Source organism: Pygoscelis adeliae, unplaced genomic scaffold (genome assembly GCF_000699105.1).
Source record: "Pygoscelis adeliae isolate BGI_AS28 unplaced genomic scaffold, ASM69910v1 Scaffold619, whole genome shotgun sequence".
In the NCBI taxonomy this organism is placed as follows: Eukaryota; Metazoa; Chordata; class Aves; order Sphenisciformes; family Spheniscidae; genus Pygoscelis; species Pygoscelis adeliae.
The window spans coordinates 191,134-216,671 of NW_008825521.1; the positions used below are offsets into that span (position 1 = coordinate 191,134).

Sequence of the window (25,538 nt, forward strand, 5' to 3'; positions counted from 1 at the left end):
CTGCCCAGGGAAGTGGTTGAGTCACCATCCCTGGAGGTATTTAAAAGACGTGTAGATGAGGCGCTTAGGGACATGGTTTAGTGGGCATGGTGGTGTTGGGTCGATGGTTGGACTCGATGATCTTGGAGATCTCTTCCAAGCTTAATGATTCTGTGATCTGATTTTATCTTATACTTGCCTGTTGATCATTCACTCAGTTTAATTTAAAGAGGAGTTTATCAAACATATTAAAAAATTCAATAGGGTAAATAATTCTCTATTAAAGCTATAACCTACGTCCACAAATGCATTAAAATTCATACCTACAGTTACCACAGACTAATATATTGATCTCATCTCATCCCATTTCATCTAGAGGTGATATTTGCACATGGAAAAATGTTATAGATATGTTTATTTTGCTTCATTGTGATTAATGTCCTTCTACACTAAAGACGTTATCTTTGTCCTGTATATTTGTTGCTTTTAATTAATGGCTTAAATGCCTTACTTGTGTTTGTGATAATCTATCATCTTCTTTTGTACACAGTAGTGTTAAAAATTGTTTTGATTATGGTTTGAGAAAATTTACTTTTAAATTATTCACTAAAAATACACACCACTTCAGTGTATCGTAGATTCCGTCAGTACTATGTAATTAAGTAGCTCTTAAAGATACTTTCTGCTGGAAAGAATTAGCATGTTAAATCAGAAGTATATAGCTTTGTGTGCACCTTGGCAGTATTCATAAACAAAAATAGATGCAGTGAGTAAATAGAATTATTTAACTTGTTCAATATTTTATTCTTTAATGAACTGTAGAGGTAAAAAGTAGCAGAATCTCACAACTTGCCATCTCTCTTGCATGGAGATTGCAAAAAGCATGCTTTGTTGCACTTATAAATACCAAATGTGGTATCCAGTAATACAGTAATTACAGCACTTTACATTTTGATGTATTTCTTGATTGCTTTGCTTTACCCTGGATACGGGATTAGGTCCTTCACTATATCATCTTGAAGCAATTCTGTATCTAGACTAAATCCTTAGAATACAGTGGGTATCAGATGGACAATTAAAACTGAGTATTGACATGTTTTTAAAATAGTCATACATCTCAATTTTGTTTATCTCAAAGTTTTAAAAACCTAATGACCTCATTGCAGCTTGACTATAATTACCATGTTTAAACTTCTATGCATTTTTTAGTTTAAACAGCCTTTGTGGTTTTTTTTAAACCAAAAGAAAATTAATGAGAAGAGACAAAGAGACATCAAAGAGGTTTTCCCTCTGATTGCAGTGTTAGAAGTTTTGCCTGAAAATAGGTTACATTTCTTCTGTTTTCAGCTGAATCCTCATTAACTTTACATTTTAATGATGTCCAGAGCAAATTATACGATTATGGTAGATGCCTTAAAGGGAAGCTTAAAGGACACCTTTTTAATGTTTGTTTCTTTATTGGTGGCAGTATTTGCACCAGTATTATAAACAGTGTTAGAATACTAAAAGTAATCCCAAAACATATCAGAAATATCTTGCATTTTTGCCATATATGTAGCATAAGTATCTTTATTTAATATTTAACACAAGTGGAGCATTTTAGAGGGATATCTTCATCTTTGTAGAATAAAAATGTAAATCGTCCTTTGAAAGAGTTTACAAATTACTTCTGCATCTTATAATCAGTTTAATTTATAATGATAAAATAAAATGGAGACAGATGATGTAACAAAGCCTCTGAATTGTTTTATTTTCTTGAACCTTCAATGGAGAAAATGATTAAAATGTTAATAAAGTGATAGTTTGTATTTTTACAATGACATAAAATATTATTGGGGGAACTTGGTGGAATTTCAATTTATTCCATTTAGGGGAACACTATTAGCAACAGTTCTGTGTTCTAATGTACCTCTGCTACTAGAAATTAAGATTGCATAATTAACTTTTTAGATGAAGAATCATGTTATATCAAATGCAGCAACAAGAACTTGTATTTGAAACACCTTAAACAAGGTTAACTGAAGTTGGCAATAGCTTGAATGGAAGTTGAACAATTGAGAATCCAGGTAGTTCAAGATAATCTTATAAAACAAAGACATATCTTAAAAAATAAAATAATAAAAATTGCATCTGCGCCCCAAAAAAGTATAGCAATTCTGTATTAAAAATTTCTTCTGCTCCCCTTCTTCCCCCTCACACCTTTGCCCCATGGAAGGATATGTCATTTCTCACTGTAGCTCAATGAAAAGTTAGACTAAAAGGTCTTGTGAGAAGTGAGGTCTTCTGTTTACCTGTCCTGACACTTGGCGCCTCTGTTTTATGAATAGAACCTTTAATTTTCTTGTGCTGCACTCTAATAAATAAATTAAATTTTTGGGAGATGGGATTATGGCAAGGGCATGGGAAGAGGAAGAAGTAGGAATGTCCCAAAGTTCAGCTACGAGGTAGGACTCAAAATCCAACTGACATAGTGAAATATTATCATTTAAGATCTTAAAGGCTAGTACTTCATGACTACATTGCCATAATAGAAGTGAATTTCTAATTAATCTCTGATTATTCCTATAAATGGCTCTGCTTGGCATATGATTTTACGTAGCTAATGTCCTGCATCTATATATTCAGTATTTCAGATTGGTATTTCTAAAAAATTTCTTTGCAATCGAAACAATCTTTAGTACTTGTTTTTAATAAATTCAACCTCCTCATATGTTCCAGACTCTTAATTCCTGAATGACTGGCTGTCCGCTGTAGTGTTATCCAAAGTTTGGTGTTGCTGTTCATCTGCAGGTCTGTGTTCTGTAGTTGAGTGGAACTGCAATTGCACATGCTGATCTGCTCTAAGATGTTCTTAAGGGCTCAAATTTGTAATCGTGACTATCAAAATAATCCTTTTTGTCCTGAGAATTGCACCTTAAGGGTACTACAATTTTATGATCTGCTCTTCCACTGAAATTTGTATAGTGTTTTAGTGTCTTGGCATATGTACACATAGCTCTTATGTAAATGAAATTTTCCCTTTTATTTTGAACTCAAATAAATAAATTTTTCTGAATAGTGCCTGGTTGATTTTTTCATTGTTGATTTAGACTTCTGTGTCTTGATGGAAGCATTTGATATGTCCATCATTAATAAATAATCAAATAATGCAGGAGTCATTAGGCAAAAAGAAAACTGAACTTAACCTTTCCATTTCAGTATGATTCTTACATATTCTTTTTTCTATTAATAAATTTTCTGTAGAAACTGTTCAGAAATCTAAATTGTCATGATTGTCTAGGAGTTACGGCAAACCCAAACTGCGTGTCCAGCTTGGTGTGCGTTAGGTGATCTCTTGTTAGAAAATGGGTTTAAGTCTTTCAAATGTTTGGCGCTCTGTAAGCTTGAAAACAGCTTTCAAAAGTGGTGGTTTAAGTTCCTAGTTTAGCTTAAATCTTTTAGCTTTGATGCCTTCTAATGTAACTTTAGTTTGAAGATCATATCACTGAAGAAGAAAAAGTTGAGTGCAATTTCCTGCCTCTTTCTCACCTTTATTTTGTAATTATCAGAGAATTTACAGTAACTTAATCTTTAGTTGAGATGCATAATAAAAATACTGATTAATAAGCTCTAGCTGACAGAAAGATGTGTACATTATTATTTCCTTGGCATGCAGGATTTTGTATAGAATCGTATTAGCACTAAAAACCTGAAACGTTCTTCCTGGTAACTTATTCTGCAAGTATTTGCAGTGTGGCTATTTCTAGCCAGTTATGTGTTAATGATAGTGCAAGGTTGAAACATTCCAATCATTCATACGCCTGTCCTCCCTTTCTCATATGTGTTTCTTTGCTCTGTGTTTTTGCCTTATTTCTTTTGCTTTGTTGTGGTCAATTCAGTCAGTGTAATAGCAAAGGCATTGGCTTCCCCCCCCCCTCCCCCTTTAATAAAGAGTTATGTTAGAGATATACTATAACAGAGATAAGAGCTATTTATGTCCTAAGCTATTGATTTTTAATTAATGTTGCCTGGGCTCATACATGTTGGCAGAATTGCTAACAGCTTGTGGCATTTTTTAATTCACATCTTCTTTTTTGGTATTTTGACAGTGTCATTCATATCTCATGAAAAAGTACCTTGTCAGGTTAAATGTGTTAAAACACCGAGCAAAAAAAAAAAAAAAGGAGAGAATGGAACATAGGGCTGCCTAGAAACCTTGATCCATTGCCAAAGTATTTAAACAATTTAGTGTTTTGGTTTTCTAGCTCCATGCTGCTTCTCAAATCCCTTGCTAATTAATCCAGTTAATTCTTTGTAGACTAACTGTATGCAGGGCTTTTTCTTGTACTTCTATCGTGGAGAACCCTGTTTTGTTTGAAGCAAACCTAAGCTCTGTTATAAAGGTTGTAGTAATAAAGTGAGTACTTGCAGATGTAAATACAGTGTTTTGAGCCTTTTTAAAAGGAGTTGTGTTTGTGTGTGTAACTTCTAATTTAATCTTTCATGTTTAAAAATTACACATATATGCTTGTGTAAAAAGATGGAGAGAACTTTGCCATTAGTTTGATCATTTAAGAAAAGGCAGTAGAGCCTATATGGAACAATTATGGCATGAAGTATTAGTGTTGTGATATTGCAATTAGTGATATATGTTTATTTTTCAACAAGTAAATTACTGTAAATTCTGTTCATTTCTGTACTCCAAAATGGATGATTGGATATAGGGCAAATAAGAGAGTTTAACGGGAAGGAGAGTTTTTAGAAATGACCTGTTGATACTTTGAATTCTCTTGATTAGAATACAAAGGTGATGTGAATTCAGAACTGGAAAAAGCAGCTAGGGAGCAGAGCGCTTAGAAGCCCAATTAGACGTGGTATGAGATAACAAGAAAATAGTATATATTCCTCAAGGTGTGCTTGTCTGTGATAAAAGCCACTACAGCTCTTGAGCTTACTTCCAGTTTTTAAGATTTGTTGAAAACTGCTTCCCCTCATCATACTGCTTATCAGTGCTAAGCATATGATTGTGTGCAATAATGCAAGTGTAGCTCTAGCTATCAGTGATGTTTCTACCAAGCACTATGGGAAAAATGTCTCTTTGAATGTTCTATTCCATCAGCTTTCTCAGTTATTTTGAGAAGTTGCTTCTGAGGAGTTATTGTCTATAGGACACAGCTTTCCCTCCTATTCTGTGTAATACTAGATGTTCTTGCAAATCAGTGATGATGTGCAGATATTGGAGACTACATTTGTGCTGCCAGCTGGCTATAACAAGTTACACTCCTTGTTTCCTTAGTCATCCTCAATAGATTTGCATGTCAGCACAATGGGAGTCGATGACCATCTGCACTTCAGCACCTTGTGGATCAACCTGTGGAGAAAAATTGTGCAAGGGGATTAAAGTTGCGTTTTTAGATTACCTTTGGAGTTGGTAGTGAAGGAAAAAATTGTTTTCAGCAAATCTGCTGCTAAGGGTGGACAGATTGAAAAGAATTGGCAGAGCTCTTGAAAAAGTCTGAAAGTGTAGTTGGGAGTTTGTTGTGTGATAAAGCTGGGCAAGGAAAACAGAAAGGAAATTAATGAATTGCTAGTTTTATATACACCTGATTTCCAGGGCTGGTGATTAAATGAATATAACATGATTATGAATGTTCTTGCTCAGAACTAGACTAGTCCACTATCTCAGGAGTATCTTGATAGCTGGATATCATACATCTTGGAAGTATCAAATATCTTAAAATGTTCCCAGTGAATTTCTATTTTGCAGTTAAAAATCCTTTTGATACCCTTGCCTTTTCTACAGTAACAAAAATGTTATAAAATTTTTTAGTGATATGATAGATTTCCTGTCTAGTTGTACTAAATATCAGCAAGCTCCTCTTCATATAAAACAAATAATTCTTCAGGCTGATAGTACTGCTTTAAATGTGCTAAACTTATTGTCTCAGAGGCCGCCTTTTTATTATAGCATCACACATGGCATGAAGTGAGCTTTGTTAATAGTAGCTGAAAGCATTGCAGATACGAAATAGGTCAATACTGCAAGTGTAAATATACCCATGATTCTCTTGCAGCGCTTGATTCTGTCCAGTTAATGAACTTTACTCCAAAAGAGAAAAGTCATTTTGAGTAGCCGAACACTCAATGATTTTCTTTTTCTTTCATCTCACGGTCATTAGCTAGATGAGGTGTATTTTTCCACGTTAGGACCTCTTTTCCTCCACACCCACTAAGTTTTGAATACTGTTCAGCTTCTGTCATCAACACATCTGACTCCACAGAAACTTTTTGCAGAAAAGTACATTGAATGCTTTTCCTGTTTTTTTACAAACTTTCCTCATTTAATGCGTCAGTTTGTAGGCTTTCCCAAGACCTCAGTGATGCTGCAGCCTTAGTTGAGGCTCACCGTGACCAATCTCTGATTTTTTTTTTTTTTTTTTTTAACTTGCTTCCAGCTTACTGGCCCTTATGACTTTTCATTACCATTTTGATAGAATGGACAGTACTAATATGACTGATAGTGGAGATGAGCATGTTGCACAGTTCATGCGCTGAAACAAAAAGGTGAAATTGAGTACTGAAGGGTACAAGGCTAAGTTCTGAAGCGTATCAACAAAATAATTACTGCTATCTTTATATATGATCTTGCACACCTTAAAACTTGGGAGTGAGTTGGTGACCACTGAAACTATTGGTCAGTTAGGATCATTTAATACAATAGATTTCCGTAGTTGTAAATGCATTAAGAATGTGTAAATTGTCATAGAAACCACAGCCATAGTATTACTCTTTGTAATAATGTCTCACCAGAAATGATAGCTAGATTTGGCTGTCCTTTATTGATAATGAAACATACATGAATGGGATTCATTGTATGATAGATAGGATATATTTTACTATACATTCCAAAAAGTATTTAAGTTAACATCTCCACTAAAGAAAACAATAGAATTAAGAATGGGATTTTCAGTTTCCTGTGTCACAGTTTCATCTTTGATAGAATGTTTTTTCTGTTTTCATGCCATTTGAATAACTAAAGCATCCTGAAATAAACAGAGATGCAATAATAGAAATCTTGATGCCATCAAAACCCAGAATGATTCTGAAGAGCTTGTTTTCTATAAAATCTTGTATTGCTATGCAGGGAGATTCCCATAAGAGATGACATTTGTGCAGATCAATAACACAGAGCAGTGTCATTGGGAGCTGGTGGTACTCTACTAAAGTAACATGATAATTTTGAAACTGAAAACAGTTTGAGACTATCAATATTGAAAGTATGAAAGTAAGGTCAGAGTTTTAACCATTATAAAGTTACATAGCTTGAGGCTTAGAAATCAGTATTCACTGTTGCATGTTTAACAAAGAAGGTATTCTCTGTGTAGTTTAGGCAATTATACAATTGCTGAAGAGTAGGGTTAGTTTTTTTCTTTTTTTAGTATAACACTTCAGGAACTTATAGTTGCCTAGAACACTTTTGTTCCAAGTGCTTTTTGAGTCAGTTCAGACTAAACCTGAAATGTGACGGTCCATATAACAATGAATATGTTTCTGCAGTACTTTTATGTATTTGCCTAATAATATGTCTATCTGAATTTACTATTATGGTGAATTTTGGAAAGAGAGTAAAAAAAAGTTAGATGACTGTGAAGTGTTCTGTAATACATGGAAAATATAGGTTATTAGCAAATTAAAATGGCCATAATATCATTAAAACTGAAAACAAAAATGGTGAAAATAAAGCAGTTTGGAAAATCTTTATACAGCTCAAAGTATTTTCTAGTAATGGAAAACCTGGCGGTATGTTGGAAAATACTATTTGTTTTCATTAGCAATTCCTTTAGGTTTTGTAATGTATTTTATTGATTGCCATGGCCACATTGTGGTTTTACATGAGCTCCCTGTAATATAGTATTTCTAAAAAGCAATGTGACATTAAAATGTTATTCCTGGCTTTCTTCAAAACAACGAACAGAATTAAAAATTATCTGGTTGACACTGGAAAGTAGAAAATGTGACATGACATAAAAATTCCTCTTAAAATTAATTGAATAAGGATTTTTTTTGAATGAAGGTGCTTATTAATATGCCAGTGTTAGGTATGAATTAAGTTGGCTATAAACTCCCATTTTATCAAATGTAAATCTTTTATTTTTGCTGTAAAAAGCTAGCTTAAAGAAATTGTTTTGAGCTACATATGCTTGAACCTTCAGCAGAAGCAGTAATCTTGGGAAAGATAGGCATACATAAGCAATTTGAAATACGTCTTGTAAATATTAAAGAGGGTGACTGTTTCTTGTAAAAATGTCAAAACTCTAGTTGCTTTGGTCTTATCTTGCATAACTTGAGACTTTGCATTCTGGAAATATAAGTTAAATTGGCAGATTTACACAATCACCTCTGGTGTCTGGTATTGTTAAACTCTAGATTGTGCACTAACTCTGGGTTAATTTTTGCTGCATACTAGCTACATGTGATGAAGGTCTGTTTATTTTTCTTCCTTTACTGCTTCTGAGACTTAAGAAAAATCTTATCTTGTAAATCCAACCCTGTGTGGTATTGGCACTTCCAGATTGTCACATTTAAATCATAGCGTGAAATATTAGTTAACTGTTTCTTTCATATTTTCAGGACAAGGAGGGCTTGCCAGCTGCTGTTGAAGTGAAGAGGCTGTCACCAGGCAACTCTGCTGTCTCGGAATATAAATACAAAGAGGCAGGAGAGAAACGAATTCAGTATTCATGGCCTGAGCACTTGAAACATATCTCTATTAAATTTATAGAGTGGTGAAAAGGTTATGAGAAAAAAATAAACTGATCAAACACAAATAAATTTAAAAAATTATTAAAACCAAAAAAAGCCTACGTAAGTAGGTGTTCCTATTCAACTTCTACATTTAAACTCTTTCATATAATTATTACAGGCAGCCTGTAAAATGTTTCAAAATGCTTCGTATTTAATTTTGTAAGCCAGGCTTTGTGGATTTCTTGAACATTGAAGTACCTAATTGTATTTTTTGCAAGTTTTAGCTGCTGTATAATTTGCTGACTGAAATTACAAGGGGAAAAAAAAAGAATTAAAAACATAATCCATTCAAAATTTGCTCCTTGCAGGCCTCCTGGAGTTTGGCTTAGATTTCCAGTAATATGAAATTTCTGGGTTGGTTGAAGAACAGATGGTTATGAAGAGAAATATCCCCTTAAGTGCATAGTAAAGCAAACTCAAAAGATTCATCAACCGTGCTTTAATGTGGACTTGAGGTATCACCAAAGTAATTAACCATTGCATATAAAAGATCTGAAGACCTCAAATGAAGATGGGAGAAACATGTAACAAACAAGACTTTAAATAAGTACTTTTTTTGTCTTCTGTTTTTGATCTCTGTTATTTTAGCTTTAACTCTATCCTATGCATCTGCTTTTATAGTTCTAGCTTTAGTTATATCAGTATCATCAGTTTAAAAATTACTCTGGACTGAAAGTTTTCTCCTCTTCTTAGTAAAGAAATAATTCTGTGTTTTCCGATCACTGAAGACATCTTATGCTTTCTATCGTTTCCTTATTCTTACAGTTTAGAACGTTAGTAGAAGAGAAATGAATCTGTACTGTTATACAACTGATTTTTTTAAACTGATTTCTTGGTATGGATGAAACAAAAGGAGTTAAGGATTTAATATAGAGGTAATTCCCCAACCGTATTTCATATATTGAACACTGTGCTTGCAATACAACTGTTTCACAACTTTCATTGAAAGAATTGGTAAAGTTTTGATTAAACCTGGCACCATTCCATATAAGAATCCAAGAGAGTAATAATAGCAGTTGAAGATGGAACGTGTTATCTTATAAAACAGTCTAACTAGTCTGATGCATAACTTTTCCAATATCCTTTTACTTATCATTTATCAGATCTTGACTCTGAAACATGCATTTTCTTCAATCCATTGCTTCTTGATCTGCTCCTATTACAACTTAATGATTGCAACTTAATGCTGTGGAAGGGAAGAGCTGATCTTGTTCCTTGGGAGAGAGATGACTGACTTTATACTACAGAAGAGATTTGAAATAAAATATAAACTGAACCGACTCTTCAGGTTTTGTGGTTATGTTTGCATTAACATTTAGATCAGAGCTAACTTCAGTGGTGTTTTTTTGTTTGGTTGTTTTTGTTGTTGTTGTTTTAAATTCTCCAGCATCTGTTTATTTCATGATACTTTAGCTCTTCAAATGGTATTGAAACAAAAGAACAGATTCTTTCAAAGTTGTAACTGTGCCAGAAGAAACTGGAAATAGCATTCTTAACTCTACTACTTTTCTGTAGTGGAATGTCCATGTGATGGTAAATGCCTTTTAAGTGGCAAGCTGGACAGTTCAACAACTTGACATGACACCAAATAACTGATTAGGACTTGCTAAGAGGAAACTAATGTAGCCTCTTCTTTCTGTAAAAGACAATGAATGTTTTTCCTGTCGTCTTATCCAAGAAGCGAGTGTTGTTTCTATTTTGCACTTACTATAGTTTATTAACAAGATTGTAAAATGAATTTAACCAAGACCCCTTTAGATGGAAAGTTGGTTTGGATGCTAGAAGCAGTGAAAGTCTCATATTTAAGGCTTATTCTGAATGGGTCATAAAGCTGCTGATGGACAAATGCATGCACTGGAAAACTGATGTGAGGAGATCAGTTAGGAACCCAGGCACCTCAGGTGTACTGAAACATAAGGGCAACTTTGACAACTTTTGCCAATTCTTGTGTTGTTAGGACTATTACCTCTCCATATCGTGCAGAATCATTTGAATTTTAAAGATAATTCTCTTTATTCTGGAGAACTGTATATAGCCTTAAGTAAAAATCCATGAGGAAGTTGTAGGTTAACCTGCTTTATTTTGGAAGGATTGTTAATAAAAATATATAAGATATTGCTGAACATTGCCTAGGAAAGTTTTGCTCCTCACTTCTCCCATAGCTCTGGATGTGTTAATAATATAAAATAATTACAGAAATCATAGTGATTTGCTTAATCTGTTCTGGTTTTCTCCCTTCCTTCCTGTTTCCTATGATGTATATTTTATGTTGTCTTTGCTCTCAGTCTTTCCTGCTTTTGGATCATTTTACTGAACTCTGAACAGGATTTCATCTGTGAGTTGCAAACCCTATATATTGTTTCTAGATTAAACTGTTGTGAAAAGCGTTTTCATGTTAGCAGTGAGGTTTTTGGCATTTGCAGGGCAGACTTCCAAATGTTCTGTTAAGAGAGAGACGCAAACTTGCAAGTCTTGTTTTTGATGGTGTTAATGTCAATGGACTCATTTGAACAGCAGCTGATGTGTATAGTACTTGCTGATTCACTCAATTGGTGATTGTACATCATTCACAAAAACTTCAGTAACTGGGAACAATAGGTCAGTGTCCACTTATTTATGCCTAACTTGTCACAAAGATGTGGACTATATCCTAGAAATGGAATATTTGTTTGAAATACGATCTGCTAGGTGAATAGTTTCATTGCATACTATTCTCATGTGGGTTGTATTTTTGAATATTGAACCAGCTGTGTATGCTTGCTATGCATATGGGTAACTTCAGTTGCATGCATTGTGGTGCTGGCAGGCTTTTTTTGTGTGTGGTTTTTTTTTTTTTTTTAAATATAGTTTGTAAGACATTCTTATAGAATTTTCTTTTACATCTTGGTTGTTTTCTGACTTGTACAATTTTAGGGTAAGGAGTACTTTAAGAAGAAAAGATTGAAGTCTTAAAGCTTCGCATCCAGAAAAATGTAATTTTTATTCCATACGTATTTTCTGCCAGAACTTGTTCTGAGGTTTCTTGTCTGTCGTCTTGTGTGTGTGTGTGTAGAGTTTTTTCCTCTCCCACATTTTCTCCACCGCCCCCCACCCCCCTGCCTTTTTCCCTCCTCCCCCTCTTCCCCCACTCTGAGATGTTATCTGCATGCTAAGTCTGCAGCAGTTTAGGGGCGAGCAGAAGTGTTCGGCTGTACTGAATACAGGACATCAAGGAGTTTGCAGAGGTTTGGAAAGAAGTTTACATTACTTTTTAGTTGTGCTGCATAAGTACTATAATGTGTAGTGGGTGTTGAAATTACTTTTGCTCTGAATGGAATTCCATTTCATTTTAGAGGGATTGCAGCTATAAAGACCTTAAAGAAGTGAATGAGTTAAATCATTTAGTCAGGGAGGAAAAATGAAGTAATTTTCACTGTATTTTTCAATTTGGGATTAGTATATCTGAATGATATGTAGCCAGTATGGATTAAATTGGCTGACTTTTATCAGAAGAAACAGGTTTATATGTATTGGTTTTGTGTGATTAACTGTGGGAAGTGTTTTCTGATAATTTCTTGAAGAACTTCCCTGGTTTTATAATTTCCATACACTTGAAATACAGACCAGTTTGAATTGCACTATTTTTAGAAGTAATTAAGCATGCCTCTTTTAAAAGCAAAACTCTTCATGATGTAAGAAAAGTTGAGAGTAAAAGAGCAGCATAGTTACACTAATATGCCATTGTAGCATGTTCCCATCCTGTCATCTGGAAAATTAAATCAGGTTACAGCATGGATTAACATCTAGACTTGTGAGGAGGGGAAGGTAGTGTCTTAAATGCCATGAAATTGAACAATGGGATTATACAGTTCACAGCTAATTTCAATATTATTTTGTATTTGGCTTTTTGTTGAACAAGATTCTGTAGGAAGAGGCAGTAATAGGTTTTAGAACTTTAAAACATTCACGTATTTACTAAAATACTAACAATAATAGCTTGAATATTGTTGAGTAATGAATACAATGCTCTACATAATGTGCATAGATGTGAGATAGGTTCTCTACTACTAGAGGGAAAAACTAAATGTGTTAGCAATGAAAACTGTATTCACCTAGTGTGGAATCAAGGGTTTGTGCTGTTCATTTGTTGAATCTCTATAAATGCATGGCAAGGAATCAAAATGCTGCTGTGACAGTGCAGAAAAGTTTTACTCTTCTATCACTGAGAAATAGCATTGCCTTTTCTTACCCCTTTTCAAAATAAAAAATGTGTTCAGTTACAAAAATTTCACATATTGTTCATATGAGAATTGATTCAGTAGTTTCCCTCAAAAGCACCTCTTATAATAGTTGCAAAGGAAACTGTTTCAAAAATAACCATATGATCTATTTCGTATGAGTTTTTCCTAACTGGTCCTCCCTAGAACAGGGTGTCTGTTGTGAGTAATAAGGGCTAGTGGATCTCCAGGTCTTTGGCCAACCTAGATTTTATGGGCAGCAGCTGCTTTGTATGGAGCTATATCCTCTGGGAAGAGGGCTTACAAGGATGTGCATTAGGTTGGTAAGTGAACCCACTCTGACTTCAGTGAAGTCACTCATGAATCTTAGGAAATTCATATGACATGTCATTGGTTTAAAAGCTTTTTAAACCTGAGCGTAAGCATTAGGAATAAAATTAAGTTTACTTTTTTCTTAGTACCAACAGTTTTAATTTAAATTTGTGACTTATATGTATTTCATTGCACTTGTGCCCATACAAGAATGGGGGATTGCAGATAAGATGGTGTATTTTAACTTTCTTTTGGAATGGTATTGTTTGTGTACTTTCAGCTTTACACTTGTAACTTACAATTTCCGGTGCTATATTTCAGCATGCTATTAATACTAATATATGGTTATTTTGCAGAGAAGTTTGTCAGCACTTGATTTAGGCAGAAACTGTGCGATCTTATAATCTTTTGTGAGCTGAAACTACAAAATCAGATATAATGAAAGATAAACAGGAGATATTAAGTTACCATCAACATACAAGTTCAACTTGTAGCACAACTTGAGTTCATGTTTTGGGGTTTGGGAAAAGTTTAGTTTGAGAAGCACCTCCATAATTCATATGACTTTTTTTCTTTCAGTTCTTAACTTTCATTTTGTCTGTTCGTTGTTTTGCAATGTCTCCTTTTGCTGACCTCAGCTGAGCTTTTAATGCTTTATAACTTCATAGATGACTGGTGCACTGGAAATCTTAAAACTCTGTACTTCGCTGTAGCTATGTAAGAGGTTGGTTAGGATTTCAGTCTGTCTCTTCCCTTGTTCTGATGTCAGCAAATAGATTCCACTCTCCTGAACTTGAAAAAAGTATTTTACATGTGTTTACTTTGCCTGTGGAGTATTAAAGTAGAAAAATATTTGAGCTTCACTTCATTAGAAAGCCTGTTAAGTACCTAGAATAAGAGCATTCATTGCGTGTTGAGTTGCAAAGGGTTTTCTTACTGTCTGGAGATACAATGGAGCTACATCTAATTCTGTTTGCATGCAGTGTGCAAAACAAATTACCGTTAGTAAAAGTCTTTGAAGTTTTCAAGTTACTTCAGTTTTATAGGCAGAGTTGACAGTCAGCTATGTTCATGTCTTTACCAAGTATTTTACATGAATGCTGAAGCATATTTTACTGATACTAGTGGTGCTGATTAAAGCTGAATCCTGAACGCTTGTTTGAGCTACCCTCCCATATTCCTCCGTTTGTATGACTGTTTTCCCCTGTTCAGAATAATTTGGATATTGTGTCCATTGTGATTATTAGGCGCCTTGTGCTTATCCTTTCAATGGAGAGCCTGGCCATACTGAGTAATAGTAATGTTTGTAGATGTTTATATTTCATGAAGTCAGGTGTCTTGATGGCCACTATCTAAATGTATGTATTTATGTAGATCCTCTTGCTTTAGTGAGGGTGCTCCAGCTTCATGGAACTTCATGTAATGACCACATAGAATTGAAATATAATTTTATTGTGTATATATGTGTAGGTAAGCGTAATTGAAAACACCTTTCAAATGAACATTAGATTAACAATGAAGAATGGATAAAGTGATGAAAGTTATAGTAAGATGTGATGTAGTTTCTTTTTCCATTGTGTAGTGTTTTCCCAATAAAGATACTGAAAGTTTAGTAAATATTCCCAGACCATTTAAAAGCTGAAGTGATGGAGCTGACGCAATGTTAAATATAAAGTACTTGTAAAAACATGGGGACATGCAAGCGTGTGGCTGCCAGGCATAATTTAAAGGTGGTTTTCTTAACTGTAGGGTTCCAGGTTATACGGATTAGCCATTCTGATGCTGTTATGAGATGTGTCATCAAAAGCAGACTGTATACAAACTATATATCCTACTGTCTTAACAGGCATGTGAGGCCCAGTGCAATTCCACAAGGTGCTTTGCTCATCCAGCTAAGTACATATTGAAATTGGTGGATGAGAAATTAAGTTAACTTCATGCATTTCATGCATTGTGGATGAAATTAAATTTCTTCTAATGTATACAGTTGAGTGACATAGGAAGTTTTTATTTATATAAAAGACAACTTATGAAGGTATTGTGGCACCGAGAGATCAATTTTTTGGATGAAAATATAATTGTAGACTGTGTGCTTTGAGAACATGTTCATCTTGAACCTGTAGAAGCTGACTCAGCTAGGGACTCTAATCACAGTCACATCTTTTTCTAAATTGTGGTGTGGTAATGTTTAATCTGGTGAGTGAAATATTGCTATCTACATAAGGATTCAATTCACCAAAGCCCAGATTCAGACGTTCTCAGTTGCTTAGTCTTGAAAACAACCATAACTACTTCAGTTGCTTGAAGTATGCACAGCAAGCATCCAACAAATTTCCTCCTGTCTTCTTACCGAGCCTTGCAGTGTGTATATTTTACTGTTGAATTTTAAAGAGGTAGAAATAATTTGTCCTTTAGGATACAGATCCATAGACAAGTAAAAGTGGAATGGTACTAGTTAAGAGATATAGAAAAACTATGTGATAGCAAAGTAAAAATTATATTACAGTCAATAAGCTACTGTGTGGAAAAGTTTGGAAACTCCCCATTTTATGTTACTGAATTGCTCAAAAGGCCTATTTCAATAAGATCTATTACCTGTGGTTTTGTGGGGGTTTGGATCATCTTTTTTTTTTTTTTCTTTTTTCTTTTCTTTCAATTTTCTCCTGTTACCAAGCTCACTGAAGACACAAAATAAGAAATAGGTATTCTAAATATTTACTCACAGTTTATGAATAACTGTGCTTGATGACCTATAGGAAGGGTTCTTAAAATGTGGCATACCTGCCTCTTGTGGTATGCAAACCACAGCAGCAAAGATAATCCATCCTCACTGCCTTTCTCAAGAGAAGATAGAAGTCAGCCTTCTGCCTTTACATGTAGCCTGATCCAGCAGTGTTGGAGATGGCTGTCAGTATCACTGCTCCTGTGCGAGGAGAGGAAGCCATAGGGATGGACAGCAAAGATTGAAATGTTGCTCTTCTTGCAGCAACGATATATCACAATTCTTTCCATGGCAAAAGAATGTCCACGTGACAAAATTTTTGTTTCAGAAGCAACAGTCTTTAGCTAATTATAAAGGTGATCTGATTTTTGGTGCATTGTAAAGATCTTAATAACCCATGGTCTAATTTTTAACTAGTGCATGTTACCCTAAAGAACAAATATTCAGAAATGCATAATTTCTGAAATAATTAAGGAAAACAATTTTGTAGTAGATCAGTTAAACATTTCAGTAACTTTGAGAATTGAAATATCCTCTGTTACTGGCTATTGATATTAAAGAAGTGTTGGAGATATACATTCTGATGTAGTGATGGTGGGGGGAAGTTATTGTTTGTTACTTTGTATTGGTAATCACCATAACTGCATTTTAATTATGTACCGCACTCTACATCACAGACAATGGCTGTGAATGAGTCAACATTGAAAATTTTGCCAAATCCTGTTCAGTGTATAGTCTACTCAACTGAGGTACAAAATATAGTGGTCCTTGTAAGAGATGAGGACAATGGAAATTTTTTGGTTGTTTGTAAGCTGATTTATTGTAAGGGTGGTGAGACACTGGAACAGGTTGCCCAGAGAAGTTGTGGATGCCCCATCCCTGGAAGCGTCCAAGGCCAGGTTGGATGGGGCTTTGAGCAACCTGGTCTAGTGGAAGGTGTGCATGCCCATGGCAGGAGGGCTGGAACTAGATGATCTTTAAGGTCCCTTCCAACCCAAACCATTCAATGAGTCTATGATTTTGACTTTCCTGTGTTAGGGACATGTATGGAACAGGGAGGATTTTTTTCTGTTTATTTTACGCTGTGTTTTCTATGGCCACTGCTCCGCCTTATTTGTTGATGGCACATAAATTTTTGAGAGGCAGGAAAAAAAATCCCAATTTTCTGTAAGAATGAACATATTTAAGTCAAAACTCTGAATGAAAATTGATGTATATAGACAAAGCTAGAATTAAAACCAAAAAAGCCTAACAAAAAATCCTTGGCTGTGATTTTTAAGTTATTATTTAAGTTGTATTTTGTTTTCATTTTAATGAGAAAGGTTTGTAAGGTGGCCTCTGAGACAATAAAAGCACCAGCATGTATTTATTTGCCCGTGATAACTTTCAGCTACCAGTGCTTATGAGTGAATCTTAGTATCTTGCAAAGTGGTGCACAATGCACCTCTGTCTTCTGGATGGTGATCTTGCTAGGAGCTTTCAGAGTTTACATAGATGCTGACAAATAGGTTCCTATAGGCCTTCCTCCATGCCAATGAGCTCCTGAAACACAGAAAGGCTTTCAAGATGTGAAGAAAACAGGAGAAATACATGCTTACACACACACACACAATTACTTTGCATGACTAATCTGTTTTGTTGTCTTTTTAAAGAATGGAGAATGTGGATTGTGATCTATGGAGGAATGTGTTTAGAGCAAACGCACTATGGATTTATGTCCCAATTTAATTCCTGGTTTCCTTAAAAAATGGTAAATGATAAAACGCTGTGTGTGTCAGTATGTGTATATATATTTATATTAAGTTTGAGAGCAATGGGTCAATAGAAGTGGTGGTGGGAGGAATGTCAGTATCGTGTTCCAGGCGCTGTTACAGATTTCTTAAGCAATATTAGGTACTTGGATTTATTTATTTCTTTCATTGATTTGTCTTTTCTGTGACATCCAGAAAGTTTAGCCTCAAATAATTATTAAGAATATGCATCATAATAGATGTTGCATAGTTTCATCTTACCACTGATACTGTGCTTGCTTTGAAAAAATATGAAACTGTATTGTCCTGTTAATTGTTACTTGTGTATAAAGGACTGTTCATGTGCGTTCAACCGTTCACATTTCTTTGCATATTTGGACACTTAGTTTAGTATGCTTACCTGCATATAGATTTAAGAATTTTCAAACTAAGGCTTTAAAATATGATCCCTTGCTTTCTATTTCTACTTTGTTGTGTTAATGTAGAATGGTTTGTTCATATGTATATGTAAAATTTGATATATTGTGTATGTAATTGTGTATGTGTGTAATGTGGAATGTTAAAACTAAGCATCTAGTTGTCTGGAAAAAGTTAAGCTAGAAAGTTTATTAAAGTACAATCTTGCTGTATTTCTAATGTAAAAAGAATACACCTTAATGAAAAGTTTGCATCTGCTAGCAATTGAATCGCCAATCAACTGATGTATTAGTAAAGTAAACTTTGCCAATGAGAAATCTGGGGTGGGACTGTTCTGAAATAAGTGTGTGGGGCGTGTGTCATAAAAGTGACTCTTCCCCTCAAGCCTCAGCTACAATGCAGTGTAGCAGTAATTGAGCAGTAGAGGTTGTGTATCAATGGCACTCCCCACATAATGATCAAAATTTGTGGAGGCAGCGTATAGAGAGTCAAGAATCTGGTAACAGTGCATCCAGTGAGCCAAGCGTCATACAACCAAACCCATCTGACTGCACAAAGGGTAGAAACTGTGTAGGATACCAGCTGATTTTTTTTTCTATGCCTTACACTTTATTCTGAACTCTCATGTGATTGTTGTATGGTTTGGTTTTTGGCTTTTGTAATTAAAAAAATTCTTTGTAGAATGGAATCTGGTCTTCTCAGCCATATTCCTTTGAAAAATGGATGGCTTTGAAGAGTTGTGGTTTAAATAGGTTGTCATATAAACAATTTTAATAATCATATTTTGTTGTTTTATTAACATCTCTAATTAAATTCAGGGAATACTACCATATTATTCATTCTGACAAGCCAAAGGAATAAGGACGTTGCGTCAGTCTTGAATGCTTGCTAGTCTGAAGCATTAGAGGTTCCAGGGCTATATTAATTACCTCTTTCAAATTCGGGATAAATATTTTTTTGTTTTCTAGGGAGCATAACTTAACATTAATATAAAGTAATTTTGAGAGATTTGTAATCTGGTATCACTGAAAACATCTATGGAGGTTAATCGACGCAGTTTCTGTGGCTGGCAAAACTAGTTATGTGATTACAAACAAAATCTAAGTGCATTTGGTAACCATTTTCTGGTGACAAGCCTGGTTGGCAAATTGCAGCCAGAAAGATACTGCACAAGGTAACAGCCTAAAGTTCAGTGTAGCACCAGGACATCTCCTATAAAATAATTTATATATAAACATTTATTTACATATGGGGTGTGTGTATATACACATGTGTATGTACACACAGATATTTATGGTTTCATATGTTTTCTGTGTGTATGTTTTATATACAATTTTTGTCTTTCTGGAGGAGGGTAAAGGGAGAGCCTTGAAAAGTCCTTCCCTGCTCTTATCAACATAGCAGTCTCAGCTGCCCTTCTTGGATCCCCTGCCAGGGTTGCTATCATCTTCTGATCAAATATTAATGTGTGATTCTCTGCTTGCTCACTAATCCAAAGCCAATTAATATTATCTGTCAATTATTTACAGATCCTGAGGTGCGGAGGCAATTCCCAGAGGACTACAGTGACCAGGTTTGGAATGCGTAATTAATTTTTTACATGACAAAATTTATTTCAGGGTTGTTCAACATATTATTGCTGCTCTTTTTACTGAAAGAGATAAATGCATTCTTAGAAAGAAAAAGAAGCTGTAATTAGGAGCAGAGGGATAAAAACATTTTCACATTTAAAGCAGAAAACGGAAAAATTTTGGATCTCATAAGATTGTTTTACAATCTAGTTTTTAAAAGCAAACATGAGAGCGGGAAGGAAAATTGATTAATAAATTTCACTTTTTGCCTTTAGGTGCCACAGCCTGCAGTTCATTTGGCAGTCCTCACTTCATTGTCTGAAAGGTTTATAGCTATATTTAACTGGGCACCTGGCACTACAGTACATTTTTTAAATTCTTGCCTGATCATGTAGTCTCTAGTCTGTTTCAAAAAGATGGTATAAAAATACGAATGTGCAGGTGGAACACACAGGTATTCTTCATTTAGTTTATACACAGATTGACTCTGGAATTTTTCACAGGATCTCTAGCTGACTTTGAAATTAACAGCTTCAAGTTGCCTTGTATTTTACTATGTCTCATTAGAAGTGGATTGGGGCAGGGGTCAGAGGTTAGGGAGAGGGGATTATTACTGTGGTGTCTATAAGTACTACTGGAGTTAATGCGCTGTTATTGTTTGTCAGTGTTTAGGGTAACTGCTGCATCTGGGTTGTGAGTGCAAGCTGATTTCTTGCACCTTTATTTCTGGGAAGTGCTGAAGTTATGGCATTGTATAACTATTTAATATAACAATAAATTTTGCCTCAATGAGTCTCTGATACTGAGTTAGGGTCAGCAGAGCTATTTTATCTCAGATCCTTTTCTTCTAATTACATTTTCATGCAATATGAAATTTTGTGGCATTTAGACTAATGCATTTAACAAATTGTTAGACGTGATAGCTCATCAGGGCCAGACCAAATATTTTGATATTTGGCTGTAATCACTCTATGCAATGGGATCTTGACTAGAGCTTCTGGGTGCTTTTGAGGTAGTAGTAATTTTTTTTTCTTTTCTTTTTTTTTTTTTCAGAGCAGCTATTCAACCTGACTGCTTTTCACTGCAGTTTATTTTTAGGGCTTCCTTTACACATGAAGTATAGCATGGAACTAAACTTTTTGGAGGACTACATCCTTATTGCCACTGTCAATCTGTAATTTGTGAATAAATAGATCCCTAAGTTTGTATTTACAGGATAAACTAACTACTTTTCAGCACATTATAGCCTATCAGGTTAGCCATGTGTGAACTGATGGTCCTTCAGAGTTGGTATAGTCGATTGTGTCCATGATCAAGGTATTACAGGAGAGTCTTGAACATAAATTTACTTTATAAAATTCTTAACAGTCCTCTTCCTTCTCCCACAAATAATTAGACTTGTATAATATTGCTATGAATATGCAAGACTGAATCAAACTCAGAGGAACCACAGGCTCATATATAATTCTTAAGATGTTCACCCAGTTACAGTCAGAATTTCCGATGTCCAATGTCAGACTCCACAAAATACACAGTAGTGTATTTGCGGGGATGGGATGGATTTTTAAATCATCAAATATTTTGCACATGCAAACTTATAGGGAAAGCAAAAGAAAGGAGGCTAAACTTCTCAAACTCAGAGTAGATTTTAAAAACATCTTCTCTCTTTATGCACAGAAAGAATATTTGCTGTATTAATAGTAGCTATACATTCTTCAAGAAGAGAACATGTCCAGAGTTGACAGATTTAGATTTGAAAAATCACTTACTTGTGAATATTCAAGTAAGCCAGAGGAAAAAAAAATGTAGAAAGGAAGAACTACATCCATGTTTTTCCTGATTAATCTAGAGCTCTGAGAAATGTATAGACTGCAAATCAGTCAAGTAGGTTTATTTCTTAAAACTTCTGGTTTATTGGTTTTTTTGAAGAAAAAAAATTTAGAAGTGCTAAGTCACTGAAGATGCACACTACGAAATCCTGAATTCTTCTGCATGTATTCTGTATGCAAAGGAGAGAGATGATATGCATGTTTGTGCAGGCAAAAATTGTTTCTAGCAATCAAACATTTATGACTTAATCCAGAAGGAATATTTGAGTTAAATCAACACAAGGTAAAGCACTTATTAGTAAGAAAAAAAAAAAAGGGAAAAAAACCACCTCAAGTTTTTTTTTTATTCATCTAAACTATCAGTGCTTGTTTTTACATACACTGTATTTCCCATGTACCAGCACATCTGATCAGAGACCCTTGCTGCTGCTAGATGTTTTATTCTGTGTGTTCTTTGTACCTTACAGTAAAAGAATCTGTCACAAATTATTGTGCCTCACTGCTTTAGAAACTGAGAAAAAAGGGAGGTTAGATTGACATCTGTGACTGAATAATGATGACCAGCCTTTTGGCTCCCCTTGAGCCACAAAGCTAGCATTGCCTTTAGAGAGGAAAAAGGAGTAAGAAGAAAGGGGAGGGATAAAAGAGAGTTACAAATCTGTGGTCCCGGAGATGTATTACTGTTGGGCCAGTTGTCTGCGTGGTATGATAATCCATTTTGATCTTCTGTCTTAATTGTCTGCTAAAGACAAATGGGCAGTAAAAGTTCATCAGTTTCATCTTTTGCTTCTCATTTAGAGACAGAATAAATGATCCATCGCTACAGAAGAAACCTTTCTTTCTGACACGGAAGTAATGCAGACCCAACACGTTTTATTAAAATATTTCTCCCTCATTATTTCAGTCCTCTCAGCTCTGATAGATCTTACTGTTTCATGAAAAATGTAATCTGAAATGTAAATAAGGGGTTTGATACAAAGTAAGGAAGTAATGAGCAGGCTAGCCACATCGTAGGAATTTTGATTGTAATTACCGACAAAGTGAATTCTGTGTGTCTTTATTTTTTTCCCTCAAGTTGTCTTTGACACGTTCAGACCACAATGACATCTACGGTTTAAATCTGTTAAATAACTGTATAACGGAATATTTTATAGAAAATGTCATAGACAAAGTATCTTAGGAGCCTTACTAAGGAAGGAAAATGCTAATGATTGCTCCAGGCCACTTGAAATGGTTAAAACAAGGGGGCTTTTTTTGAATGGTAGGAGGGGGGCTGAAGTAATCTTGAGATACATTTTTAAATGTAAGAGCATGTTAACTTGTTAAGGTGTTTCATAATAGCTTTTAAGAATAAAATGTGTATTTATGTATATGTGGTTGTACATAACATGAAATACAGTAATTGTTGGTATTATAAGCAACAGTTTTTCAGTGCTAGCTTTTTAGCAGTGGTCTTGGAATTTAAAACAGATGAGAACTCTTAGCTATTCTTTATAAAGTACAGTCACTATAGGTAGAAGTATCCTTCAAAAAAATAAGTCAACAGTCTAGCAGAAAAATACTTATGTATTACTATGTATTACTACGTTTTCTGATTTGGGTTCCTAATAAAGTAATGAGGTTCATTTTTTTTGTGGGTGAAATCCTGTGCTATTGGAATATTATAAATATCAAACTATGGCTAGGTCGTTTTACCCTTATCACCATATGAATTTTGGCTGTCCACTATTTTGAAGATTAATCCCAAGTTTAATAGCTATCCTGGGCTAACTAATTTTAATAAAAGGAATTTTGTTGCAAAGATATGAACTTCTATCAGAAAGAATGCTTCAGCAAATAGGTGATGTCAAATAGATAAAAATAGAAAATGGTGAAACAATCAATGGAAAGTGTAGCAGGTATTACACAATTTTGTAAAATGCAATATATTTTTAAAATGGCTTTTTTGCATAGTGCATCATTTGGTTCCTTACTGTTTTAATCTTTATAGCTCATCTGGAAGGGAAAGAAAAAATTATGTGGTGATAGTTCCCATTTGTGAGCTGCTTCAAGTGGGTATGATGACTTGTCTATAATTTGATGGACTATTGTATGTATCAGTTAATTACTACAAGAATGACTGAGGTATGCATGCTTGCAAGCTGGTACTTATGCAGATTGCTACTTCTATTCTGCTGGTAATTTTTCTTTCCACTGGCATTGAAACAGAGTTTATAATGAAACCAACAATCTTCATACATTTATAGAAACTATAAAACTTTTATGGCAGTCTTTATATAGAAACTAATGGTCTGTCTTGTACAAAGTCTATGAGCATTGTAGAAACATTGCACACAGGGAAAAATGAAAAGCACCCTTTCTTTGTGTCATTGTAAGAGTTGTGTGATTGGAGAGTATTTACACAGTGCTGGCCATAAATGGAGCATAAACCCCCCTATCTTGCAAAATCTGCTTGCACTAAGAGGGCTTAGTTGCTTGAACAGGGATGATTATAATCCAATTTGGTATTTCTGGATTGCACATAGTATTCTTAGTATAAAGTTTTTGCCTTTACAGGTTGCATACACTGCATGATAAAACCTGTCTTAAGAGTAATTTAAAATAATAGCTATCCTTTCAAAAGTAGATGAAGAAGTTGGATGGGAAAGGTTGAGTAATTAGTCATTTAGAAAATCTAGAAAAGTGGTTATAGTGTTCTGAAAGCCACTTTGTAGTAAAACCAAGGCAATGTAAATAGTAAATATATGAAGTATTCCATACTCACTTCTGAAGCATTTGATACTCTCAGCTTGTATAGAGCTATCATACTGTTCATACAGGGAGTCTTTTAAAGTGAAAGCCTAATAAAACTAAATGTAGGATAGTTATAAACGTTTTCCTTGTACAGTGACCCCTATTGACTAGGTAGCGGTAAAATAGCAGCATGAATGGAAACCTTTGTATGGGGTAGGCGAGCAGTCTGTGTAATGTGTAAGGAGGTCACCTTGTACCTTATGTGCAGATAGTACAGCTGCTGTTTCACTGAAGCATTCTGGAGAGGACTTGCCCTATGAAGGCAAAGCTGGGTTCTTTGGTTCAAGTCCTGAGAGATAGTATACAGGACTAAACCATGGGCTTTGACTATAGAACTGAGTATTTTCTGAATTCAGAGTATTTTTCTAGACCAGATATATATCCTTTAATATAGGAAAGTGAAGAAAATATATATTCCTTGTTTGCTCTGTCTTATTCTATCATCCTTGTCGTATATTACAAGTTGTTTTTTCATTATCTTTTCTTTAGACCTGGTAGGTGAGAGGTCAGTTTTTCTTACGTATTTCTATTTGTGCCTTTTATGTGCTTCTCTAGTATCATTTAATTAGTATAAAAAATGCAGAACCTCTTCAAATCTAATGTCTTTGTGTATGTAGTAGGGTATATTATCCTTGTTGTAAGTGCATTACAAGGCATTTGTGCTAGATAGAATTGCAAACCTTGAGAAATACATGGCAAAGATGATTTGCATCTTAGTAGAATCTTTGACATAATCTATTCATCCAAGTTCCATTTTAGAGTTGAAGTTAGTAAATCTAAGGATTATAGTAGTTAAGTATTTCTATGATGAGAGAATTCAGCCAGAGTATATATTTAACAGCCTAATAGCATAGCTGTTTTTAGTAATCCATCAGATCTGCACAGAATTTCACACAGAATCATAGCATTCTAGGTTTCTTTATTACTTTGTGTATTTACTTTACTACTACTTGGTGATTGGCTGCAAAAATCATTGCATTGGATTTGTGCAGAGCAAACTAGTAAGTCAGTCTTTGTAAGTATCCCTGAAAAAAGTTAGTCCTGAAGTCTAAGGCATGCTGCGTGACAAGAGTACTCAAAACTATTTCTTTTTTTTTTTGTCTTTAAGCTAGTAATCCAAGCAGCTACTCCATTTGTTCCTGTCTATGAAAGAGCTGAGATGG

At 34.6% G+C, this 25,538-nt stretch overlaps 1 protein-coding gene across 1 annotated transcript in view; it reads left to right on the plus strand.

Moving 5' to 3' along the window:
- The window catches only part of DENND1A (DENN/MADD domain containing 1A), a 205,880-nt gene that overhangs the window by 19,296 nt on the left and 161,046 nt on the right, over nt 1–25,538 (plus strand). The window contains exon 3 of the mRNA XM_009331593.1: nt 19,712–19,755. Within this exon, the coding sequence (XP_009329868.1) occupies nt 19,712–19,755 (44 nt within the window). The remainder of the gene's footprint in view (nt 1–19,711; nt 19,756–25,538) is intronic.